The following is a 24,907-nucleotide window of genomic DNA, read 5'->3' as shown; positions in this document are numbered from 1 at the left end:
TCATTTCACCGGAAATTGGTTTTAAAGGGAAGGCCTAAGTTTACTTTGAGTCCTGTCGCTCTTTACCTTACTTTGTTCCCCATTTTCTTCAAGCACTTTAAATGAGGTCACGAGGGATTCCTGCATATTCGTGATTCAGCGTGCATTACTTTTTTTTTCTCTCAGACAATAGGCAGTTTTTTCCACACACATCTCATTCACTCTAAGTCAGTACTAATTTATAAATACGTGATAGCAAATCATAAATGTGCAGCATAATAATGTTCCCCTTTAGTCCTGTAGTTGTCAGTAATGAGCCCGAGAACAAGGAGAAGCTGCCTTGTTTGCTGTCATGCTTTCACAATAACAACAACATATCTGATTGATCTGATCTGAGAACTGGATTCTCGCCAAAACCTAATGGCAGTTAACAAAAACATTTTAAAAAAACATTTCTAGCGCGCCGTATATTTCAGTTTTGTTGTCCTCTCTTTTAGTTCACAGGGTACATCCTGTTGCACGGAGGATGGCGAACAAGTGGGTGGTGTTTGTTTTAACTGATCCCAATATCTTCCTGTTTTTGCACCTTGAGCCAGATCCTCACCAAAATTCCACGGCTGCTTGCTTGGTTTATGCGCCTCGCTCACACTTTACAATAAGGTACACAAAAATACAGTAGTTACTGAGGAACTAATGAAGAACTAATGAGGAACTAATGACTAAGGCACATAGCTTTAGACTATAGTTAATGAGGAACTAATGAGTAGAGTAGTTAATGAGGAATTAAGGCACACACATTTAGACTAGTTACTGAGGACCTATGAGTAACTAATGAATAGTGGTTACGGTTAGGGTTAGGTAGGTTAGGTGACTATTGTAATTTTGTGTACCTTATTGTAGTGTTACCTGCGCCTCACCTGTACAAAGTTTCATAGCATTTTTTGACTACTCCTCACAACTGTACAGGTAATTGCTGTACAAAGGTAGCAGTGGTCTACATTACTATAATTTTACTAAGTACAGACGTTCCTCATTTATCTCGATTAAATTGTTCCAGACCTGAATTTCCACAAAGTAGGATTCAATATTCATAAATGGAATATTTTTGAAGTTAGAGCATAGAAAACCTGTGTATGACTTTGTAAATATGGGTGTTAACATTATTAGAGCCCTCTAGACATGAAATAACACCCATATAGTCACCTCTACACTCCCCTTATTTTTTTACGTTACATTGCGCAGGCTAGGAGAACTCTGCAGGGACCTAACAGACGGCTGCTGCTAGCATAGCAAGCTACCGAGCGAATTAGTTTGCCTCTCCAATTTACTTATTGTAAACATAAGGAAGTGTTTCAAACAGAGTGGGGAAGAAGGACAAAGAAGAACTCACCACTTCCACACGGAGTGAGAGGAGAGCGTTTTTTTCCCCCACTTGATCTCAGCCGTGGCATGTCCGCCGCCTCAGCCTTGGCGTGTCTGCTCGGCTCTGCTGGCGCCAGTCTCCATGCAGTGTGAAAGGTCACGTAATCTAACGTCATGTCTCATAAAATTGCTGATGCCTAGGGACAAGAATACTACATAATATGGAATAAGTTATATTATAACTTGTCTTTTTTTACTAATAATATGCCATACATAGTCAACCACGAACACAGCGATCATTTGTTAATTACTTTTGGAAAAACAGCAATATAGTGATATTGGAACCGCGATATAGCGAAGGACGGCTGTAAATGATAACAATTGTCTCAGGTTGCAATTGTGAATGGCTATCAATGAGGCGTTACAGTTATGCTGGTTTGAATGTAACGAATAAGTCCGGAAAGACAATATAGCCTAAATGCACTTTATCCGCATCAGTGCCATAACCGATACACGCATGATCAATATAAACAGTTTGATTATGCCGCAGATCAATGAAGACGTGATGCTTTTTAAATGAAATGAAATGAAAGCGAGAAAGGAAAGACCAGAGGGTGAAAGCAAAAAGGGCGCGACGATGAGGGAGAAGCTGTACAGCAGCTTGAATTGATTTTTCAGGGAAGGGGAAGAAAAGTGGGAAGCTGCCGCTGCTGCGTCCCCTCGAGCCTCGCCTGACACACACACACCTGTGAGAACACACACCTGCACGGCGTACACACCGCCGACACGCACCTCCGCCTTCCCAACTGTCTGCTTGTAGCCTTGCAGAGTCAAATCAGGAGAGATCACCTTTTGAAAGTGCTCTCTTCTCGTCTGCGCTATCAGCGTGGTTCAATTAGCTCCATTCTGCTGCCACACTTCAAAATGGCGTGAGAATCATGAAAAACACCTGTGTGTGTGTGTGTGTGTGCGTGTGTTTGATTACAATTCATTACGGTGATATTGATCTGGTCAAAGGAGGGTGGAAGAAGAAAAAAAAAAGTCTCTAAGGTTCCTATTGCTGCTGTCCTTTGGAGGCCAGGATGGTGGCTTTGATTTATGATGAGTCAGCTCGATTTTATTTAGCTCCATGCTTCAGGAGAGAATAATGAGAGTGCTTTTTTTTTTTTTTTTTTTTTGCTAATTAAAGACGCATCGCTCCAAAACACAGTGGATGATCTCTTTGAGTATGTTGAAAAAGTAAAGCAAAAGTAAATTCCGAAGTTAAAACTTTGTGCGCATGGCTTGCTTATAATCACGAGGTGTCATTTGAAAAAGCAGTATTAATTGGAAGGGTTTAAGTAGAGCAATTTTCAGACAAGTGCAGCTCTGTCATGCTTTTAATTGGATTTAAGGGAAATTAGCCCTCCCAAGTAATTATTGTCTGTGGTCGTGTTTGCAATATCATTGTTTGTTGGAGACTGAACACAGACAACACAGCGATATCCGGTCAACAAGGCTCAATAAAAAAATAAAAATAGACTTATTTGTTTTTTCTGAAGATAAACAGTGTGAGAGTGTGTTAAGATGCACATTTGCATAGCCTGTTTAACACCCACAGATCAAGGCTAATGAAAAACAAGCCCTCAGACTCTAATTTTGCATGAGGATGTGTGTGCGCGTGCACGTGTGTAATTATGCAAAGGAAAGCTTGAAAATGAACACAGAAATTCTTCAAAGTGGCTCAAGAGTTTTTGTAGAGTTCTATGTCAAATGAATAGAAATATTATGAATATGGATCTGTGTTGTTTTTCCTACCCCATTCACTCACCTTTATTTATTTTTTAGGTGGCATTAGAGCAACACAGACCTGAGTCTTTAGGAGGCATTGCAAACGGAAAGCAACACAGTTGAGGTTCGTCACTTCCTTACATCAGCTCTCTAGGGCTTGTGTGCAATATAAACAGTACAATTGTAAGGGACTTAATGCAGGAAGAAAAAGTGCATGGTCTGCATTGGCATGGGCATTAATGTCTGTGGCTGTAGGCAACCTCCTGATGTAGTTTTTATTGACATTATCTGCATTCAGCATCCAGCAGCTTTATCTACCTCTGCATGTGCTTTAAAAAACCTGGTGCTGTGAAACTCATGCGTGTTGCACTTGCTGCACTGTTGTTTACAATGAATGTGCTATTCATGTAGGCGGAGCGGTTTTCTCCATACTACTATTACAACATCGGTTCTGTTGCTGCTGTGTTGTGCAGTATACTTGCTTATAAATGACCATGTGGTCCACTTTGTCATGCATTCCAGCATCAATCTGCAAGTAAAAAAGCAAGTTTCATATACAGTTGCCCCTCGTTTATGGCAGTTAATTGGTTCCAGACCGCGATAAGTCACTTTCTCTGATGTAGGATTCAATATTAATAAATGGAATATTTTCCTAGTTACAGATTACAAAACCTGTTTATGACCTTCTAATATGGATTTTACCACTATTACAGCCCTCTAGACATGAACTAACTCCCTATAGTCACCTTTACACGTGTATTACCCAAAAGAGGAGACATAATAATAGAAAATAATCATACATGAATAAGACAAGGGAGACTCACATGTTAGCATTGACAGCGTACTTCCTGGTGGCTATTGTCTCATCAATGTAACATTACTGACACCTAGAAACTAGCTAGGATACTGCTCTACTGCGGCTGTTTATGGTTAAGGAGAGACTCATGAAGCACTTCAAGGGCTTTATTAAAAAGCAGAGAACACATGCAGTGAACGTTCACACAGGAGCTGCTGTCGGCCACTCTCTGCACTGCTAACCTGCTGCTAGCACTCAGCTAACGGTCAACTGTAGCCAGCTGACGTCACACACCTTACTTCCCAGGCCCCACTTCTTAAAATCGCACGCAGCAAGTCACAGATACTGTACTACACTTCATATCACGTCTTTTGAATGCCTTGTATTTGTATTTTCATTCATTTTTACGCTTGAAAATTGTTAATTTAGGCCATGAATACATTAGTTTACTGAAATATTGCATTTTTTAAACTAATAATTGGCCATATTTGACCATGAAACAGCGATCAGTTATTAATTGATTAATATTTGAAAAACTGCGATAGAGTAAGGGCGCGATGTAGCAAGGGATGGCTATAATGAGAAATACCAGAATCTCTCCAGATAACGCCCCGACCAAAATGCATTTATGGTAGCTCTTTATTTCACACAGTCACACTAGTATAAATATTGTTTACTTGCTGCATATCCATCCTCCAGGCTCTTATTCCACTTTCAGATGTTATGACAGTCTCCTGATTAACTGGGCTGCGTTCGCAAGCAAGAAATATTTTTAGTGCGATAAATAAAAAATAAAAAATCTTTCGACTGGCATCCTGTTTGTCATGACCGTCAATTCCCCCGCTTGTTTGCAATCGCACTTAAAAAGCAGTGCGACGCGGTAATGGCAGGTAGGCTCCAAGGGACGACACGGACAATAGCGCACAGTACACGCTCTAATGTCGGAATAAATTGCATCTGACAAGTGTAACCCTTTTTGTTCCGCTCGCATTCATCAAGCTACTTTAGAAGCAATTCGGTGAAGTTCTGCTCCAAAGTCCCCTCGCATCATGTCCCCACAACATGAGGAATACCTGATGGTGCACACACTCAGATGTTTATTGGCAACATATATCTTCATTAGTCTACAGTCATAACTCGCTTCTTCTCACACTTTGGTGCTGCAGTGTCTTCTCCTCCTCCTTTCGCTCTGTCGCTGTCTCTCTCTCTTGCGTGAATGTTAAAATCTTATTAACACACTGTCAAAATGTCAGCATCATGAGTGAGGGATGCTCAGCGTTCAGCAAAAAGTCATCAGCGACGTGCTTGCTTCAACTCGGAAATATTACTGCGGGAGAGATTTCCATTTTATTACAATGAGTACAATTTATGGCCACATTGTTCCCCCACTGATACACTGTTAAAGTATTTACATGCTCGGAAATGTTAGCTATTATCAGCAAGAATGGTGATGTGTAGATACACAGTACATTTTCACAGGTAGTTTTCTTCAAAACGTCGAAATACACAAAACATGCCTTTGTAAAGTCCGCCGGCATGCAAATCTTGCAGGATGCCAGCTCAACAAGCATCAGAAGATCTACTCCAGGCTCTTTTTTTTTTTTTTACAACACTTATCCTAATAAGATTGACCACTGACCTGCACCGCTATCTAATTTTTATGTCAAAATTGTCACATTCACTGTCACTTATTATCAAAGTTTTGCCCATGAAATGTTGAGCTGCTGTTGCTATCATACAATGGTTGACTTCTTTTTTGCACAAAAATTACTCTGTAGGTGAAGTCAAGTTGTATCACAGTTAAAAATGTCCAAATGTTAATTTAATTTTTTGGGGAAAGGGCCTGAATAGGCATCCCGTGGCATCCGTTATCCTAACAAACCCTCACAAATTCAGTGTGGTGCAACAGGTTGTTTTCTAGAGGGCGTTGGTGCAGGATTTTGCAGATGTGCCCTGTACTCGAATATGGTCAAACTCGTATGTAGCTAAGTTTTTTTTTTTGTCTTCTATACTCCCATGGTATCCAAGATCAATCCAAGATCAACTAGTTTACCAATTTGGTGGTGAGGCCCTTCCACCATTATTTATAGTCTCTCTGGCACTCTTATTTTTATTGGCCAATAAAAAAAACTACTTAAGTATTCAGTTGACGCGATGTGTCTGAACATTTCACCTCTCCCAAATGTTTCACGGGAGATAAGCCATTAAAAAAGGAGCACAATGAGCTCAGTCAGTGTGCTTTATCTTTTATTTTTCAAGGAAATCAGCTTGATTACACTCCGGTTGTGTTTAATCAAATGCAGCATAATGCATACGCGTACATTGTCTCTCTCTGTCTCATACAAAATGTCCTGAGCAGACATTCCTTTTTGTGGCATCTTTTTTTCTCGCTTCCGCCAGAGACTTCCTAGCTAATTAGAGCTGCGACTACCTGCTGTGTTTGCCCTCACGGAATCCAGCGACGTAAGATGTGCTGCGATGAAACGTGTCTTTGACAATCTTTGTCCTCGAATAGACGGACCTGAACGATCTCCTCGGCTGTATCAACATGTCTCACTCTACGAAGCTAATAATGCTCAGAGGTATTATTAATGTGGTTGCAGTTTTCTTATTCAGATCTGTAGGGGGCAAAATTGCAGGTGTCTGTAATGGGCGTATTTTGTCATTTGGGGGTCCAAGGCAAACCCTGTCATTGGGGCCCACCACACCCCTTTACTTCACTGACAAAAGCTTTACTCTATTTAAAATGTATTTTTTATTTTGTTTATTTATTGTTGTGATTTTAAATGATTTTGAATATTAATGTTTATCATTATCATGAATGTTTACTACCAGGTGTGAATATGAGAAAATTGTCTCATTTCCTGAGCCAGCTAAAGTCCTTAAAATCCTCCGGGGGTTTATTATTACCTAACAAGTGAATCATCTCAGTGCTTTTACTGTAATTGATAAGAACGTTAGGCAACATTTAATATAGTTGACCGCCTTAATACTAACATCTTTGTGATGAAAAGCGTCACTCTCAGCTTCATCTTTAGAGCTACTCCATTCTCCACGGCTGACACGGTGACAGCGGGGCTGCTGCTGTCACGTTTGTTGTGGCTGTGAAATCAAATTGACACCTTCGATAGTTTTGATAAAAACTGTTTGTTTTCCTCTTGCCTGCTCCTCTTCTCCGCCCCACTGGGGTAACTCGGCTTAATTTTTCTCCAAACCGCGGCAACAAGTTTGTTTTACTACCGTCTTCCTGAATCAATCTGCACATGCGCAGCAGCATGGAATAGTGCATTGCATGAGAAGGGAGGGAGGAGTGGTTGAAACTTTCATGGTAGATTAACACGTGAACAGTAATATGTACTTTAAAGCAAAGAAAAAAAATCAATAATCAGTTTTTAATGAGACGTTTGGGGGCCCCGAGATTTGCCTGTGTTTGCCTAATGGTACGTCCGCCCCTGGTCCCTAATAAATTGTCTATTGAAGAGGTGTGTTTCAGGAACCAAAGTGTTCTATTGCAAGTATTATGCTATTGAGTGCTTTTGTTGTAGTTATTACACTTAGTTTCTTATCAATAGTATAGTAAGTGCTTTAATTATTTAATTTCAATTATTTTTAAATATACAAAGACAAAGCCAATAATGTCAATAATAACTATGTGCTTTGTTGTCATAACGTTCAACTTAAATGATAACAAATGAGCATATTTGTGTGGCAAGTATGTTGTGGAAAACCAATAGTGAAACTGAAGTCACCTCATCTTCCTCATGAGGCTATGAGATCATGTTGCTGCTTCCATTAGAGAGTAGAGTGAGCGCTTGTTTCAGCTAAAGACACAGTAGTAGAGTCCAATCAATACTGACCAACGCCATCATGCTTCTCGTATTATTTCCCTGAAATTGTACATCGGCGGCTGCCGGACGGAATCAGCTTTGGCTTGTTCCGTGGAGGAACAGAGAAGCATCGATCTCTCAATGGGGGGGGGGGGGGGGGGGAATTCACTCAGAGTTTGCCGTGACTTTGTGGCTCACGTCAAGGACTCGATGTTCCACTCCAACGACATTTGGGCCAATCTGTGATTATTCAGGAGGAAGAAGAGCTTGAAGGACTTCAGTCTGTCCTCTGTTGTTGTCCCCTCACGCACTCCATCTCTTCTCCCTCTTAATCCAGCCTCACAAATCACGGTTTTTAGCTGGCATGTCCTTATTTTTCTCAATCGTATGTATTTCTTTAAGCTCTTAACTCTTCTATTCCTGCACACAAAAGGGTGAAAATTCATCAAAACATGCCCCCTTATGTTGACTATATCTGTATTACTTGTATGCTAGCTAGCATGTCTTCCAAAGCATCTTGACCATGTGTATTAGTGTGCGTATTATTGTAATGCAGCTTTTCTATTGGATCTCATTAGATAGTGCCGGTGTACCTCATGTCAACCCACAGAGGGTGCCACAAATGTCTTTTGCAGTCACGTACATGAAGGAACTACTTTCTATGGTCCCTCAAAGTGGGCCCAACCCTCAATCGTTCCCATAGGAAGTAATGGAAATAGAAATGATCTGTTCCAGGGTCAAACTGTGTCATCTATCCTCATCATGAGTCAAGAGCAAGGGTGCATGGGTAAGAGGAGACACGCAGAGGTCAATGAAAAGTGTGGGAGCTGTCTCATTAAATGTAGCAGGTATTACTCATGTGGTGAGGATCCACATAAATCTGGTCACATGACAGCAACTGGCCTCCTGTTTGAGGGCGAGTCGCCATCATGTCGACGGTTACATGTGAGGTAGTTTAAGGTGAAGGGCATGGTGGGTTAAGGTGAGGGTGGATGCCAGTGAAGCGATGGAGAATGACAGGTGATTGACTGGCTGTAAATGGAAGCCTTCCCAACTGCCGCTGCAAAACAACACGCTGCAGCTTCTCTTCACTTTCGACTGCTCCCGACCTCCATAATACTGAATAAAAACACTTCTTTAAGATTGCACTCAGCTGTAGATTTACACAATCATGTGAACCCCTTCGCTGTTGACTTCTCACGCCCACACACACACATATTTATTGTTTTCTTCCCATGATGGAGGGAAAAAATAACCTTTATGGCTGATATTATTATTATTTTTTGCTGTAATCTCTCCTCTTTCTCTAATGTGTCTTTTATTGCACCACTACACAACCAAGGCCCCAGGCACTACACACATAAAAAAACAACGTCCAACATACTGATCATATCTAACATAGGCTTAATGTTAACAAGCGACACCATACGGCATGTAGGCTGCATACTTGTATAACTTGTATCAAACACGCACGCAATGCAGCTGTAATTCACTTGCTCAGACACAACAATAACTGCTTGTGTTGTTTGTTGTGCTTTTATGAGCTACAGGCTGCTTCTCACCATTAGTTCTGCAGGGCGACACATAGCAGCCCCGTGTATAGGAGACAAAAGAGGAGACACACAAGCCAGACATTGCAAATAAGGGCAAAGGAAGATGGCTGTCTGTGTGTGCGTGTGTGTAGGTGTGTGTGTGTGTGTGTGTGTCTCTGTGTGTGTGTGTGTGTGTGTGTGTGTGTGTTTCCAATGCTATTAAAGTTGTATTGCACAGGGCTTTTAGAACATCGACCATCAGCTGGGCAACTTTAGCTAATCATTTTTTTAAAAGCTCTGTGCTTTGTGCACACCAAGACTCCTCTCTTATATACAGTTCCTATGTGTGTGTGTGTGTGTGTGTGTGTGTGTGTGTGCTGCTTGTATTAGTCAAATGCTTGTTGTACATTCAGGCACACACACATGCACACACACGCATAAATGTAGGTGCAAAGTCAGTAGTTTTGTATGTATATTATTGATAGTAATATATGTCCCTAAACCTGTACTATTTAATGTGTTTGTGTTTGTGGTCACATAATCACATAAAACACAACTCTATCTACATAATCTATTATTTTTTCTTCTACATCACATTGCTCAGGCTACGGGATCACTGCAGAGACATAATAGACGGCCGCTGCTAGCATAACGAGCTAACTAGTTAGCCTCTCCGATGTCCATCCATACATTTTCTATGCTGCTTATCCTCATTAGGGTCGCGGGGGTATGCTGGAGCCTATCCCAGCTGACTTCGGGCGAGAAGCGGGGTACACCCTGGACTGGTCACCAGCCAATGGCAGGGCACATATAGCCAAACACTCACATTCATACCTATGGACAATTTAGAGTCGCCAGTTAACCTAACATGCATGTTTTTGGAATGTGGGAGGAAACCCACGCACTCACGGGGACAACATGCAAACTCCACGAACCCACATCTTCCCGATCTCCTGACTGTGTCTGTGTGGCCAACATGCTAACCGCTAGACCTCTCTGATGTACTTATTCTAAACTTGAGTGCTTCAAACGGAGTGAGGAAGGACAAAGAAGCCAGAAACTTACCACTCGCTCCCTCGCTATATTGCGTTGGATCAGCAAATGATTACTGTTTTGTGCATGCAATGCATATTTAAGCAAATTGTGCTTATTATTGGCCTAAATTAAACATTTTCAAGCATCAAAATGGCTAAATGAACTAACTGAATGAGCTAAAGTACAAATACAAGGCAGAAGAAGCATTGTAACTGTGAACCTAGTACTGTATTCTACATTGGCCACTAGGTTTCGGTGTTCGGTGAGACAGACACAAGACCCCTCACAACTGTAACATTGCTTGAGCAGGAGTTTTATTTTTGTCTTATATGTCTTATTTGCCCTTATTCTGTTTACTATATTGGGTAATAGGAGTGTAAAGCATGGATCTTTTCTTGTTCGAGACTCCTTTCTTGGAAAAGTCTTTTCTATTCAGGCCCTCTGTGCGAGCGCCTCCCCTGACAAGCCAGGAGGTCAAACCGCTGTCACTCATATTGATGCAAAGGGAGAGAGAGAGAGCGAGAGCGAGAGCGAGAGAGGGAAAAAGAAAGATCAGATGAAGAAAGGAAGTGGTTGGAAAGGAGGCGAGAATCCAAATGAATCTAATAGACACACTGTCAAGTTACGGCGCCGTGTGTCTGCCTTACCTACTAATTGAAATGCGATGAGGTGTGAAACACCCCTTTTAAAAACCTATCACATTGTGCCTTTATATATGCGGGTGTACAAGTGTGTGTGTGTGTGTGTGTGTGTAATGCATATCAACGCCTCTCCTGTTATTGCGTGTGTCAGGTGGGCTTGTACCTGTTTGCATGCGACTTGTCTGCAGCCATCAAACGCACGTGCACGTCAACAAGCTTGTGTGCCGCAAAAGATCTGCAGCTGTGTGTGTGTGTTAGCGTGTGTGTATAATTTCATTTTGCTGCCTCAGCCTCCTGATAAGGAGCCATTTAGAGCTCGGTTTGAGTTTCCTCTTCTTTCCTCCTCGCTGCCTCCCTGACTCCCACCATCTTCCCTCCATCGTTGTCTCATTAAGTGTGCGTCCTCCTCTTTTTGTGTGCACGCTGCACCGCCTCAATGCGTTAAACCATTGTTGGAAACACAATTCATCACCTGGTGCCAAATTTGATAACGCTGTCTTTGCTCAACACCAGCACCGCCTCATCTGTTTTGTTAGTAAAAAGGTTTTGTTTTTTGTCACACAGGCATGTTGCTCAATGTCAAATAAACCTTATGACTTACTATGTGTTTCAATTCAAGTGGAATTTGAATTGATTGGATGTATTGCCAAATCTAATCTAATACTAATGAAGTCGTAGAATTACAAGAATAAATAATTGAGAAGGACGAGAATAAAGTCTAAATATTACGCGAACGCAGTCGTAAATTGTGTATTGTGTATTTTTATAAACCTGCGTTTTCTTGAAGCTTTCTTCGTCAGAGTTTTTCCTTGCCTGCTCTTCTCATTGATGAGGAGCGTGATCATAGAACTACCTCATCATTTTGGTTGTGATTTGCCGCTATATAAATAAAGTTGAATTGAATTGAAGCAACATTACGACTCTTTTCTCACAACGGTACAATGTTATTTCCACATTATTACTTTTGTGTTATATTTTGAATTTATTCTCATAATGTTACGACTTTATACCCATAACATTACCTTTTAAATCTCATAACGTTACACCTTTTCTTCATGATATTCAGATTTGATTCTTTACGACTGTTTTCTCACAACATTACTACAATATTCTCATAAAATGATCATTATGACTTTATTCTCACAACATTACTTTTTTATCAGATTATTTTGATTATGACCTAATTGTCATAACATTACAATTTTTGCCTCGGTAAGTTCTAATTTTGGTTGCATGATATTACAATTTTGTTCTTTACGACTGTTTTCTCATAACATCACGACTACTGTATATTCTTTATCTTTACTTTTTTATTGTAATATTTAGATTTTATTCTCATGACATGATGACTTAATTTTCATAACGTTACAGCTTTTGTGTCATAACGTTCCCACCATTTTCTCATAACGTTATGACAGCTATGACTTTATCCGCATAACTTACTTTTTTATCATAATCTATTGACTTCATTCTCATGACGTGACGGCTATTTTCTTACAACGTTATAACTTTATGCTCGTAACATTACAGATTTAGTCCCATAACGTTATGACTTTATCCTCATAACATTACGTTTTCTCATCAACGACAATTTTCTCATAACGTTCCAATGTTTATTCTCATAACCTTATGATTACTTTGTCATAACATTGACAGCACTCTCAAGGCATTATGGCTCTTGGCTTTATTCTCATAACATTATTACTTTTTCATCATAACATTTTTCACTCCATTCTCATAACGTTACAACGTCGTTCTCATGAAATTACCATTTTATTCTCGTAACATTACAACTGTACTCTCATAACATTCTTCCTACGATTTTATTTGCATAAACTATTGCTTTTAATCATGTTGTCTTTATTTTCGTAACGTTATTCTCATAACATTAGCGTTGTAGTCTCATTTCGACTTTGTTCTTGTAACGTTCTGATTTATTTTCTCATAACATTACCATTGCATTCTGATAGCATTAAGACTATGACTTTATTCTCATAACATGATGACTTTGGTCTATACTGTAATGATCGTACCATTTTGACTTTTTCCATGTAATGTTTGATTTTTATTCCCATAAAACTACAAGTATTTTTGGTAATATTAATAATATTTGTCCTAATTTTATTCTCATGATATTATGACGTTATTCTCGTCACTTATTTTGTCAAAAATTGATGTTATATACAGAATTTTTTTGTCATTTTAGTTCTCACTCCAAGTATTCAGCTAATTAACTAAAATATTCTCCTCTTGTCTACAGTATAGAGGAACATTTTCCGAATGTCTTCAGTATATCATGCTCGACTGTGACAATAATTAGGTACAATTTTGTACTGATCTAGATTGGGATTCTTAAAAGCCTCACTAAAGAAAACCATTGCAAAAAGTTGACTTATCTCACACTGTAATTACGTTTAGAGCCTGTGGTTAAGCACAAAAAGCAGTTGAATGAAGAATTAAGGGTAGTCGGGCATCAAATCCATTTTCTCCCGGACAAGCTGGCAGCTGCTAGCTTGGTATTCTCTTACAAGATAAATATAAGAGTCTAATATTAGTTGACGATGTTCACAGTGAAAGGTTTGACTTTCTCGTGCTTTGTGCTGCATGAATGATTTAAGTGAGAGTGCACAGGGACAGTGTATGAACAATTTAAACCCATCGCTTGCTCCGGGCTTGAAGGTCAAGCATCGTGGGAAACAGGAATTAGCATATTTAAATGCTTGCGGGCAATAAATAAAATATCGTCCTTGTGTAGCTTTTCTTCTCATGGTCTTTTTGTTTCTCCTGACTTCTTAATGTACAGTATACACATGAAGCCCATCTCGTTCATTGTTCTTTTTTCCCTCATTGGGATTTCAAATAAGACTCAGTGAAAGTTACATGGTGTTGTGATTGAGCAGGTATGTGCTTCATTCTTAGTCCCATGCTGAATAAAAGGCAATTGTTCGGGGCCGGATGAGGTAATGCCATGTCAAGAATAACACGGAGAATCAGGTGGATGTTTGCACACAAACACAAACACACACACACGCACACACACTATAGGAATCTTTCTTTCAGCTCCAGTGAGTTTTAGAATTTGTATCATTAGTGGAGCAAAGGAAATCTAGGGGAATCTATATTTTGGTAGCAACAGGAAGTCTGCAAATAAATCACCTTATAATAGAAAGTCATTTATCTTTGGGAAATAAGGCGCTCCTTTTGGATCTTTTGTGCATTCTGTGGGTGTTTAAGGTTATGAGACCACCCCCCAGAATCCAATGAGAAAATACTACATGATGGATGCATCTTGCTAACGTAATGTTACCATTAAACATAACACCGGTGTTTCATATCACAGTGGAAAGTGCTGCTTAAGGTTGTACAACCCAGAATGTGACCATAATGTTAGGGAAAACATCACTAGCGTGGTGAAAACCTTGCAGATCTTCAGTTCAGTAAACATTGAAGGATTGACTCGGGGTACCTTTTACTTTTTCTTTGGCTTTTTGTGGCTTTATTTTACGACAGATCAAGAGCAAGAGCTGCCACAGCGTAAGAAAGGAAGACCAATGTGCGGTACATAGGAGGTTGCGTGACTTAAGCTAACTCTGCTACGAAAAACTCTAGCATCAACACACACATTGCCATTTGTCATCAAAGTTCAATACCAAAGACATACTTATACCTTTTTATAAACCCCAGCGCCCGATCCCAACCTACGTATTTATACATCTTTTATGTTTTCTTTTTTTCACGCAAGAGACAAAAAGAGGTGATGACGCAACTCCACACTCATGGATTTCATTTCAGAGCCAATTTTAAACCGTCAAAACGGCCACAAGGTGGCAGAATTGCATTTGATAAGAACTCAGCAGAGCTCATGAAAAACATTCGTGGCAGGAAGGAGGAAGTGAGAGAGCGTGGAGGAGTGCAGCGGGCAGAAGGCTACACATTGTAGGGAAATTTCACACATGCACACACATAGTTTAGTTCCAAATGTGGAAATTGTGAATAGTTCATTGTGTTATATTTGTAAATACATTTATTTGGATGTAAATCAACCCTTTGTGTTTTTTATGTTGTTATAGTTGTTTAGATGTATGAGCTGTCACAAAAGCAAAGAATATTTGTGTCAAAGTGAAAGGAAAAAGGTAGAATCAAACTTTTTTTCCTGATGAAAGACAAGAGTCTCATCTCTCTTTTGGTAGCTACCATGTTTATGTAGCCATAGAACACAATATTCTGTGTGCCTTGAAAGATCAGTCAAAATGGCCGCGACTGAAGGGGTTGTCTTTTGAAGCAAGGCTGGGACTGAATGAGTTTAGGAAGACCATTTTGTTGTTTTTGTGTTAACTCCCTGTTGCACAAATGTGCGTAGGCGTACTCATTTGTCAATCGGAGAGGAACCTTTTTTTCACTTTGTCATGTGGGACATGCCATGGCTGACATGATGACCGCATGCAGTGTTAAGGTAATGCAATGTAAGGTAATGTCTCATCATTGTTTTGTGTCATTCCTGCCGCCTAGTGACCAGAATAATACATATCATATTTCAATACGTTTTGACCAATAATAGGCCATAGTCTTGCATAAAACAGCCATCATTTACTATTGAAGTTCTGCAAAACCCCGATATAGCGAGGGAGCAATAATCAAACAGCAATAAAGTACCGATATTCAAGGCTGCAATATCGGAACCGGGTCAGAAGTGAAAAAGTTGTATCGGGACACCCCTATTTTTTATAGATAAACTTGACTGCACATCAAATGTCTGAATGTATTCATGTACGACATGATAACTTGTCTCAGGAGCGGCAGAAAATAATTTAGAATTTGTGTTTCGGAACGTATTTGTTTTGCTTTTCATCCTTTCTGCGCACAGCGGCCATTAAAATCGCATGCACCAGTCAGGACCAATTATGCAAATTCGACCATGACGTCATGTAGAAGAACTGCCACAAATAGATTGCAAACCTGTGGGGGGCACTGGTGTTGATGTAACACGTTACCCCCAACACCAACCACCAGTTGATCCATAATACGTAAATAATATTTGACCACCATATTTTCTGTTGAAACTATCTTTTATTATTAAGGAAGTGAAAGAAAATGCCCAGTGTTGCTTTTGTGCTTTACATTTGGAGGCCCAATAAACCCCTCCCCCCACCCCAGAGGAAGAAAAACAAAGTGGGAAGCTCCTGAAAGTCATCATCATCACCCATCACTCTGTACAATAGTAGAAATAATCCACTCAGTGCTTATTTACAAGGCCTCTTGCCGCAAAATATCATCTGCTCTAGAAAAGGGGGGAAAAAAAAGAGGTGAGCGAGATTTGCTCACACCGTAAAACGTCCTTTTAGAGCATCATCTTCAACATCTTCATCATTTTTATTCTCATGATGTCACATCTGGATGCATCACAATAGAAAAAAAAGCAGATTATTATAAGAATTATTTCTACAAACAAAGGCATCGTCTACCTGAATCTAAACTCTTCTTTCATTGTGCTACTTACTCACTTGGAGAGGAAAAAGAAATCGTTAAGAGGAAGTGCTTTTATATAAGAATAGATAAACTAGCTTGTGGCTATAGTAGGCTACAGTAGCTTGTAGTGTGTCGTCTAAAGTGTTTGTCGGTGCTCTCTGGTGCTGAACGATTGAACAAACATCTTTTCTTTTGACTTTCTAAGGCTTTGCCGCAGCATGCGCAGAGGGAAAGTTGACTTTTCTTGCCTTCTGACACGCAACTCTTGACCTCCTTTGACTCCTCTTAGGGACCGGACCCCCTTCAGCAACAGATGTTACGCATTCTTAAAAAGTTGTTCTATACAGTAAATCAAACAATGCCGTTGATTGAAGTATCAATACAGCAAAGGTCACAGCCCAAACATGGGCCATTGTCAATATTACAGCACCAGAGGCCTACAGTACAGTCGTACCTTCTACTTTCTACAATACTTTAAGAATAATACAAGGCAGGCAGTGCATAAAAACCATGTACAAAAAACAAAACAAAAGAACACCTGCAGCCCTCCGTCTGAAGCAGTTGTGCCTAAACTCATGCGTAACTGTCGACGAGCTACCCAAATCCCTAAAATGGTAACTTCCGAAAGGACTCACCTCAATGGAGAAGGCCTCAAAGAATCCCAGCAAATATAAATATAGCCTCCATGGTTTGCTAACTCCCTGATATTTCATGTCTCATCACTACATACACACAATAGTGGTGTTTGGAAGAATAAACAAATGCAGATATGAATTTCATTATTGCTCTATCACAGGGGTGTCCAAGCGTACAGAAAAATTGAATGCACGGGGCCACTTTGATGCATTTTGTTCATTCAAGATGCTAAGTGTAGGTCAATATACTGTATTCTCTGATATCTGAGCAAAACATCCACATTTTAGCTTTGTGTTACAGGTGACAAAGCAAACGAGTGTAATATCTAATCATATATCCCATTAATAATGCATTCATGTGATTTTTAGACTATTCAAAGCGCCCCTGGGCCACACTTTGAACACCCCTGCTCTATTGGATATGAAAAAAAAACAACTAATCTGCAAAAGATTGATAAAATTGGCATAGTTTCCCTTTGCTGGGCGTTCCCTTTTTTGCATGCAGTTGTCTTTGAAGTGAAGCAAAAAGTCAAAGTGTCAAATGCTTTGGCATATTTGAAACAGAAGGCAAAAATAAATAAAGTGCAAATAAATAAGATAAATCAAATAAATAGCAATAAATAGACATGATATTGACTGCTGTGTGGCGATGCTATTTTACAACTATCCTAAAAGGTTTGACCTTTCAGAGGAGGACATTTTCAATGTCTTGGAGCTTCGACTTACATTGGCAGCTAAAATTGTGTTGTCATTTGTTTATAGGAACAAAAAAATACCCTGGTGGTTTTTGTTTGACTCCTTAACTCAAGAAGCAGCACCCGTGCCATTTCAAGACGTCGTCGTGGCCTTCCTGGCACCTGTCAAATTGCTGCAGTGCAGTTTTACGTCGTCTGTTTTTGCGAGTGAGTTCAAGTCCCGGATGGTGAAATCGCTCCTTAAATTCTGAACAATGTCTGAAAGTCCATATAATCTCTTTTGCACGATGATGAGTGAAGACGCAGGTGGCGCTTTTAGACGGGTTGTCAGGCGACAAGGAGAGGAATTGTGCTTGCTTGTGTCCCCTGTGAGGAGGAATGTGGCCATAAATAGATGGAGGTGTCTTGGAAATGATGAGTTAGATGTTCAGTGCTTTATTTATCTTTTGCAGCTTCAGAAGAGCAGGAAGTTGTGAGTGAGTCCACATTTGGAAGCAATGTTCTGGTTTTCTCCGCAGCCATACCGCTGTTGGGACAAGGAGGTGAATTAGGGAGCAAGTGGAAGGATGAAAGTCACTCCCCCACTGAGCTGAGTGGGGAGAAAGCCCCCTTGAAGCACGCCGACTCGTAGTGCTTGTTCAGGTAGCTCTTGAGAGCAAACGTCTTGTCGCAGCGCTTGCACTTGTAGTGCTTGAACGCCGAGTGCGTTTGCATGTGAGCGCGGAGGTTCGAGCGGTCGGCGAAGGCCTTGCCGCAGTGCGCGCACCCGAAGGGCTTCTCGCCGGTGTGCGAGCGCATGTGGCCCTGCAGCAGCCACGGGCGGCTGAAGGCCTTGCCGCACACGTCGCACTTGTGCTTGAGGTCGTGGGTGAGCAGGTGCATGGCCATGGCCGGCATGGAGACGTAGACCTTGCCGCACGTGGGGCACTTCTTGGCCATCTTGCTGTCCATGCTGCGGTGCGTCTGCTTGTGCCGGCTCAGGTTGGATGACGTGGCGTAGGTCTTGCCACACTCGCTACACGAGTGCCTCTGCGGGGCCCCCCTGGGGGTGGTGGCACCCTTCCTCCTCGACCGCCCGTCCATTATGAAAAATGCGTCTACCGTGTACCCCTCGCTGACGGCGGCGTCCCCGTTGATGTAGCCACTGGCTGACGAGGACACCTCTGACCTGGGGCTGTCCGGCTGGTCGGAATCACCGTGGATGTCGCCATGGATGCCGCTGTAGGCGTTGTCGATGCGGCTGTAGATGATGGACGGGTGACTCGGGGAGGGCACTTTGGAGATGGCGGAAGAGTCGCTGACCACCACCTCGTCATAAGGGGAGGGGGTCAGATAATCCCGCACGTAACCTGAGAAGACACAGGAAGTGGTCAGTTCACCCACAGCGAGCATTGATCGGAAATAAGACACCGGATAGCTTTGGAGTTATTTATAATTATGCCGCATTCGCATGCAAGTAGCCTTTATATACTTATTCATTAGGCCAAATGACGCTATGTATTTGTGTGTATAGAATCACTCTTCTACTCCTGAACCTGAACCTCTTACATCCGATGGACTCCAAATTTATCACACAACTCTACAAAACAGGCGCACGGTTACTTTTGGTTTTTATCCAAATTACCACCAAATTTGGTACACACCTTCAGGCACGTGTGTGTACAATTTAAGCAAGGTTGGTTCAAAAACATGGCCGTCATCGAGCAAAACGGCCTACTTAGCAGCTCATTGTCCGTAAGTCATTGACCGTTTGTGTGATCATTTTAAGACATTGAGGATATCTGCATGACAGCATGTCCTCCAAAGCATTTTGAGCACAACTCATGAGGTGTCCTAATTTTTGCCTGTGTATATAATTTATGAACACTTTTGGGGGGGCGATGAAACTCCAGAATCTTTAGGGGGCACAACAAATTCAGCCTTTCAGATAATAATGTTCACTTTTGACTCATGCAATATGTTTATTATTGTCATGCATCTTTTCTATTGGATCTTATTGGATTATATGAGAACTATCTTCCGGTAGACCTGTCTTGTGTGCTGAATAGTTTTACTTGGTTTAGTGACACACACACTAAACACTTGGCTAAGACACACACACACACACACACACACACACACACACACACAGCAAGACTGTGAGCTTTCTCTGCAGGATCCATGCAGATCGATAGCTCTCCATTTCAATTAGCACTCTCTGAGCGTTTTAGACGCGAGGCAGCGGAGGAGATACTTGTGCTGGTAATATCATTTCAGCAGTCACTTCTGAGAAAAGCTGGGCTAAGTCAATAACAAGCAATGAGGACGCCAGCCAGAAAGAGAGAGCGTGATGTGGAGGTCAAGGTGGTGGGATACTAGCTGAACACTTTGGATTAAACATCAGAGAATGAGAGCGAAGATGGAGGCAAACGTCTTGAATATTCAATAATTGCACTCTTGACTGCGAGGGTGTGCGTGTTGTTTTATAGAGCATGAGTAAAATTGAGGAACGATGACCAAGTGTTCATTTTAGCTCTGAGCAAACAGGAAGCTTGACTCATCGCTGCAGAAGAGGGACTGTGTGCTCACTGGCTGTGACACTACACATTTTGGGGGGGGGAGGTCGCTGTCGTCCCAGCAGATATTAATCAACACAACATATAACACATTGCACTGGTATCCGCTACATGTTGTCGTGCTGCTATGTGGAAGCCTCAGGTCTAGCTGTTTATAGGGCAAGGAAGCATATACAGTCATGTGGAAAAACGTTTTTCACATGTAATTAAAAATGAATCCAATGTATTAAGTTGCCCTTTGTAGGTCGGGAATCATAATAGGTCGCTTCTCCAAGCCAATTCAACAAAGGAAGGTTTAATGGGGCCATGCACTAACACAGAGGGAAGACATATTTGATCAAAATGATTACAAAACAGGCAACAATTCGGACACCTCATGGAGTCCTAAACTGGAAGTGACTTTTGTGGCGCCCCCTATGGGCTGTGGTCAAAATGCTGTGGAATACATGCTAGGACACATGTAATATACAGTAAATATGCTCAAAAGCGTTATCACCTTTAGATAAATGGTCAATGACTTATAGGACGATTAATTGCTTAGTAAGTAAGACTTGCTTGATGGCGGCCACGTTTTTCAGCCAATCCTGCTCAAATTTTACATACGTGTGCTTGTCCGTCCCTTGAAGGTGTCTACCAAATTTCGTGGTGATTTGGCTAAGCTCTCTAAAAGAGTGAGAAATTTCAAGTCCATCTGACCTTTTGGGTTCAATAACAGCGCCATCATGTGTTGTATTTGTCAGAAATAGTAATAATAGCACAGGCAACACAGTAGGAGTGCGTGTTGTGATGCATTTTCACCCCTTTGTCCACAGCGGTTGAAGAGTTGAAGAGCAAAACAAACATATATAGTTGTGACTGTGTACGGTTTCACAAATTTATTCTCAAAATACTTATTTTATTTTTTCTCGTAATGTTATGACTATCACACTGGAATGTTTCAACAATGGAAAAAAACAAATCCTGCCAATTTAATGTTGTGGTCATGCTGTGTAACTGTCAACTTGTTTATTTCTCACAGCAACAGTCTCAATTGCACAGTTTTTGTATTTAGTTGCAGTACAGACTGTAGCACATGGAAATTCCAACATTTCTTTACATAGACGACAAAATGACATATGGGAGACAGAGAGCGAGTGAAGCAGCAAGCTACAATGCACACTTGTAGGTCACAAAGTGCTTCCTGTGTGTGTGCGTGTGCGTGTGTGCGTGATGCCGTGCACTCAGCCGTGTAAGCTGCCTGGAAATATGCCGACTTGACAGAAACACAGCAGTGTGTGTGTGCAACAAGCGGCACTTGTTTCAGTCAAACTCTTGTTATATTTATAACATGGGGCAGCAGTCTGGGCCTGCGCAACATGCCTGCCATGTTGATGCTGCTGCTGCTCAACTTCAGTGTTTCCCTCCTCGTTCTATCATGGGAGCACCTGAGACCTTTTTTCTTCCTCCTCTAGTCGTGTTTGACCTTGCTATAATATAAAAAAAGAATTGTAATGCTGCAGCAGCACTTCTCCATTTGCAAGTCGTTTTTGCTGGCGGCTGTCATTTTATGGCCACTAGGGGGCGGAAATTTGCCCACGCCCGCATCAGAGGAATGTATGCAAACAGGCAACACTATTAACTATACATTTAATCCAGTATTTGTACATACACATGAGTTAATTCATGTTTTTTAGTCATGAATGTCGGAGCGCTAGTGTGACTTGAATTTTCACTGGAAATGAACAATAGGTTGTTTGGTTTTGTGGTTTTCTGCTCAGTTTTACTCCACAAGTTAGCTGCATGAGGCAATTGTGTGTGTTTGAGATGCACACTGCAGTTAGGAATAGGCTTGCAGTGCATGTTGGGATTTTTCAGTCACCAGAGTTTGACCTATAATCTTTCTTGCCCTCCCTATCTTCCTTCAGAAGCAGTCATGACTAATGCTTTGTATCTGGGGGATTAATAAAATGGTGCCTGTGTGTGTGTGTCTACGTAGGTCTGTATATACCTGTCTCTGTGTAGGTGTAGGTGAGGCGACTAACCTTTATCGTGATGATGGAATCGCAAGCTCAGTTCTCCTCTTCGGCTGTGACAATACGAGCTGTCCAGCTCAGCAGCCGAAATGTCATCCAGCTTGACTTTCTTCACCAAGAAAGAGCGAGGCATGTTGGTACGGCGGTTGCTCTTGCTCTTTACACACACGCACACTCGTACTCTCACTTTAAGTGAATGAAAAAGTTTTAGCTCCCAGCAAACAGTCGTAATGGTAAAGGGAACATTCCTGGAGTAGTGGCAGCGTTTGTTATGTTGTTGTTCAGCTTCGCTGATGGAAGTCCTGCAGAGCTGTGGATGGTTAAAAATAATAAGCTTCTGGCTGCGTTAATGTCTTGTTTCGTGAAATCCTCGCTTCCCTTTTAACAAAGAAACACCAAACTCTCTGTCCTCATGTCGGGCTCTTGCCTTCAGCACCGGTCAGCTCCTCTTGCCACAGTTCTGTTGCTGTCCTTTCAGCACCACAAAGTCAGCCCAGACAGCATTCAGCACATAAAGTTGGACGCATTCCCACTTAGCTTAGATTAAAAAAAAGTGTCTCTTTTGTGTCAAATGACCCTCGACACGTGGAAAGTGGGTCGCTAGACCTCCTTAGGATGATTTGTGTCGATCTGTCATGGTAACTCCTTATAAGTACAAGAGTGCTCCCCACAAAAGATGCTTTTTGGAAGACCCACACAGCGCTCGACCCTCCTGCGTCACGCTCCTCCTCCTCCTCCTCCTTCTCAGATGAATATCCTCTCTGGTCGGCGCACGCGAAGCTGCGGCGGCTCTCTGGTGCACAAGACCAGCTGTTGCCTTTATATAGAGGGAGAGAGTGAAGGAGAGAGAGAGAGTGAGAGAGAGAGAGAGAGAGAGAGAGGAGCATCAGCCTGGTGGAGGGATTTCATGAGCTAGTTTTAAGCGCTGGCTGGCTGGCTGGCTGATTTATAAGGCAGTTAAAGGAATAGGGCCTCACAAAAGTGGGATCTGTCATCATCACCGGGCCAGTTGTTCACCTCACAATATGGACATTATTCTACTAAATTCGTGTGTCTTAATTAATAAGTGTCAGGCTGATCGCAGGCAAATAAAATATCAAATAAAATAAGATAATTATACTTTTTTGGTTTTATTTTTTTAAACAATAATTTTTTGATCAAAAATATTTTTAACACTGAGAAAATGTTTTGAACATAACAATATAATAATAATATGAAAATTTACATTTTCTTTTGTTCTGTCATGTTTTTTGAATCATTTTTAATGTTAAAGACTAAGTAAAGAGTAATGCTGTCACTTAAAACAGCCAATATGACCAACATATTTCTCATTCAAAGTCATGCAATTGTATGATTTATACATGCTATTCAAGGCAAATAAAGTCAGAAAATCATAAGCAATTGCAGTAATATGAGATAATCTCGTGACTCAAACACAATGCGTGATTGTAGGCTGTCTTTTAGACCGACAGCCATCCAACCAACGCAGGACAAGCTCAATTTCAATAAGATGAGGGCAACTATTGTTGAAATGAAATGATATTGTTGTGCACACTGTTCATTTGTCCAAGAGATGGAGGAGCTATGAATTGTTTAGATGTTTACCCACTGAAACTGACTTCTCCCTGCAGCTTGGACAACACACACACACAAACACACACACTGAGAGCCCTACCCCCATTCATGCTGATGCAGAGCGGCAGGATGACGGTGTGTGATGTAATTCGGTGACGTGTGCGCTTTATGTAAGTTTTATTCAAGTGAAGTCCTTGGCGTTAACCTCCTTTCTTGCACTTCATTGATAAATGTTTGAGAGCATCTGAGGGACGACAGTACAGCGCGTCTGCCGCTGTGTTCTTTTTATAGCAGAAGCGTGAATGTGCGTGCACGGTCAGCTGCAGCGTATTGAATCACCAGCGCGTCTCGCTGCTGCTGATTAATGGCTGTATTTCTTGGTCACTCTCACACGTTCAGCATCTGTTTTTTCAGCAGGTTCGCTCCCAGAACGTCCCCCTAAGGACAACGGGAGACGGAAAACTGAGATTAGCAGCTGCAGCACCAGAAATCTTTTCAGGTTTTAAAGATCTGACACTGCAAAAATAGAGCCTGACGGCGAGCAACACAGTGAAAGAGATATTGAATGATATCCTCTGGCTGTGCCCGTTGTCTCTCTCTGTGTGCTGATCGATCACACGCCAGGCAGGAAAGGCTTGTTTCTGGGAGGGTAAAAATTGTCCACTCCTTGTTAGTTTTTTCCTGCTGGCCTTTACTGCTGAGCTCAGCAGTGTTTTGTGTCCGTCCGTCTGACTGTGTGTGTGGATGTGTGAGTGAAAGTGCAGAGGCTGTGGGGACATGTGGAGACTGGAGACTTATTAGCATAATAATAGACTTGAAATCACAGACGTATGTGTGTGCGTGTGTGTGTGTGTGTGTCTGTCAAAGCTCTCAGGAAACACAATAGACAGGCGGTAGGGTCCTTGTTGACTTTTCATTCCGCTCTCTTTAAAGGCCCATTTAAATGACAGGCTTTTAAATAAGACCCAATTCAAATAGAAGGACTTACCATTTTAAAGCAAAGTGAGCAAGTGATGCAGACCAGGAT

General features: G+C 41.4%; 1 protein-coding gene across 1 annotated transcript; it reads right to left on the bottom strand.

Moving 5' to 3' along the window:
* Positions 1-16,088: 16,088 nt before the first annotated feature.
* LOC129173222 (transcriptional repressor scratch 1-like) lies at positions 16,089-23,083 on the bottom strand. The gene is made up of 2 exons (XM_054763936.1): positions 22,315-23,083; positions 16,089-19,087 (listed from the first exon to the last, which is right to left on the bottom strand). Exons 1-2 carry the CDS (start codon positions 22,436-22,438, stop codon positions 18,312-18,314), a joined length of 900 nt encoding a protein of 299 aa, XP_054619911.1. The 5' UTR covers positions 22,439-23,083; the 3' UTR covers positions 16,089-18,311.
* Between the last annotated feature and the right edge of the window lie 1,824 nt (positions 23,084-24,907).

The sequence above is a fragment of the Dunckerocampus dactyliophorus genome, chromosome 20 (assembly GCF_027744805.1).
Source record: "Dunckerocampus dactyliophorus isolate RoL2022-P2 chromosome 20, RoL_Ddac_1.1, whole genome shotgun sequence".
Taxonomy (NCBI): domain Eukaryota; kingdom Metazoa; phylum Chordata; class Actinopteri; order Syngnathiformes; family Syngnathidae; genus Dunckerocampus; species Dunckerocampus dactyliophorus.
Note: the sequence above shows the minus strand (reverse complement) of the source record. Positions and strands in the feature narration are given on the sequence as shown.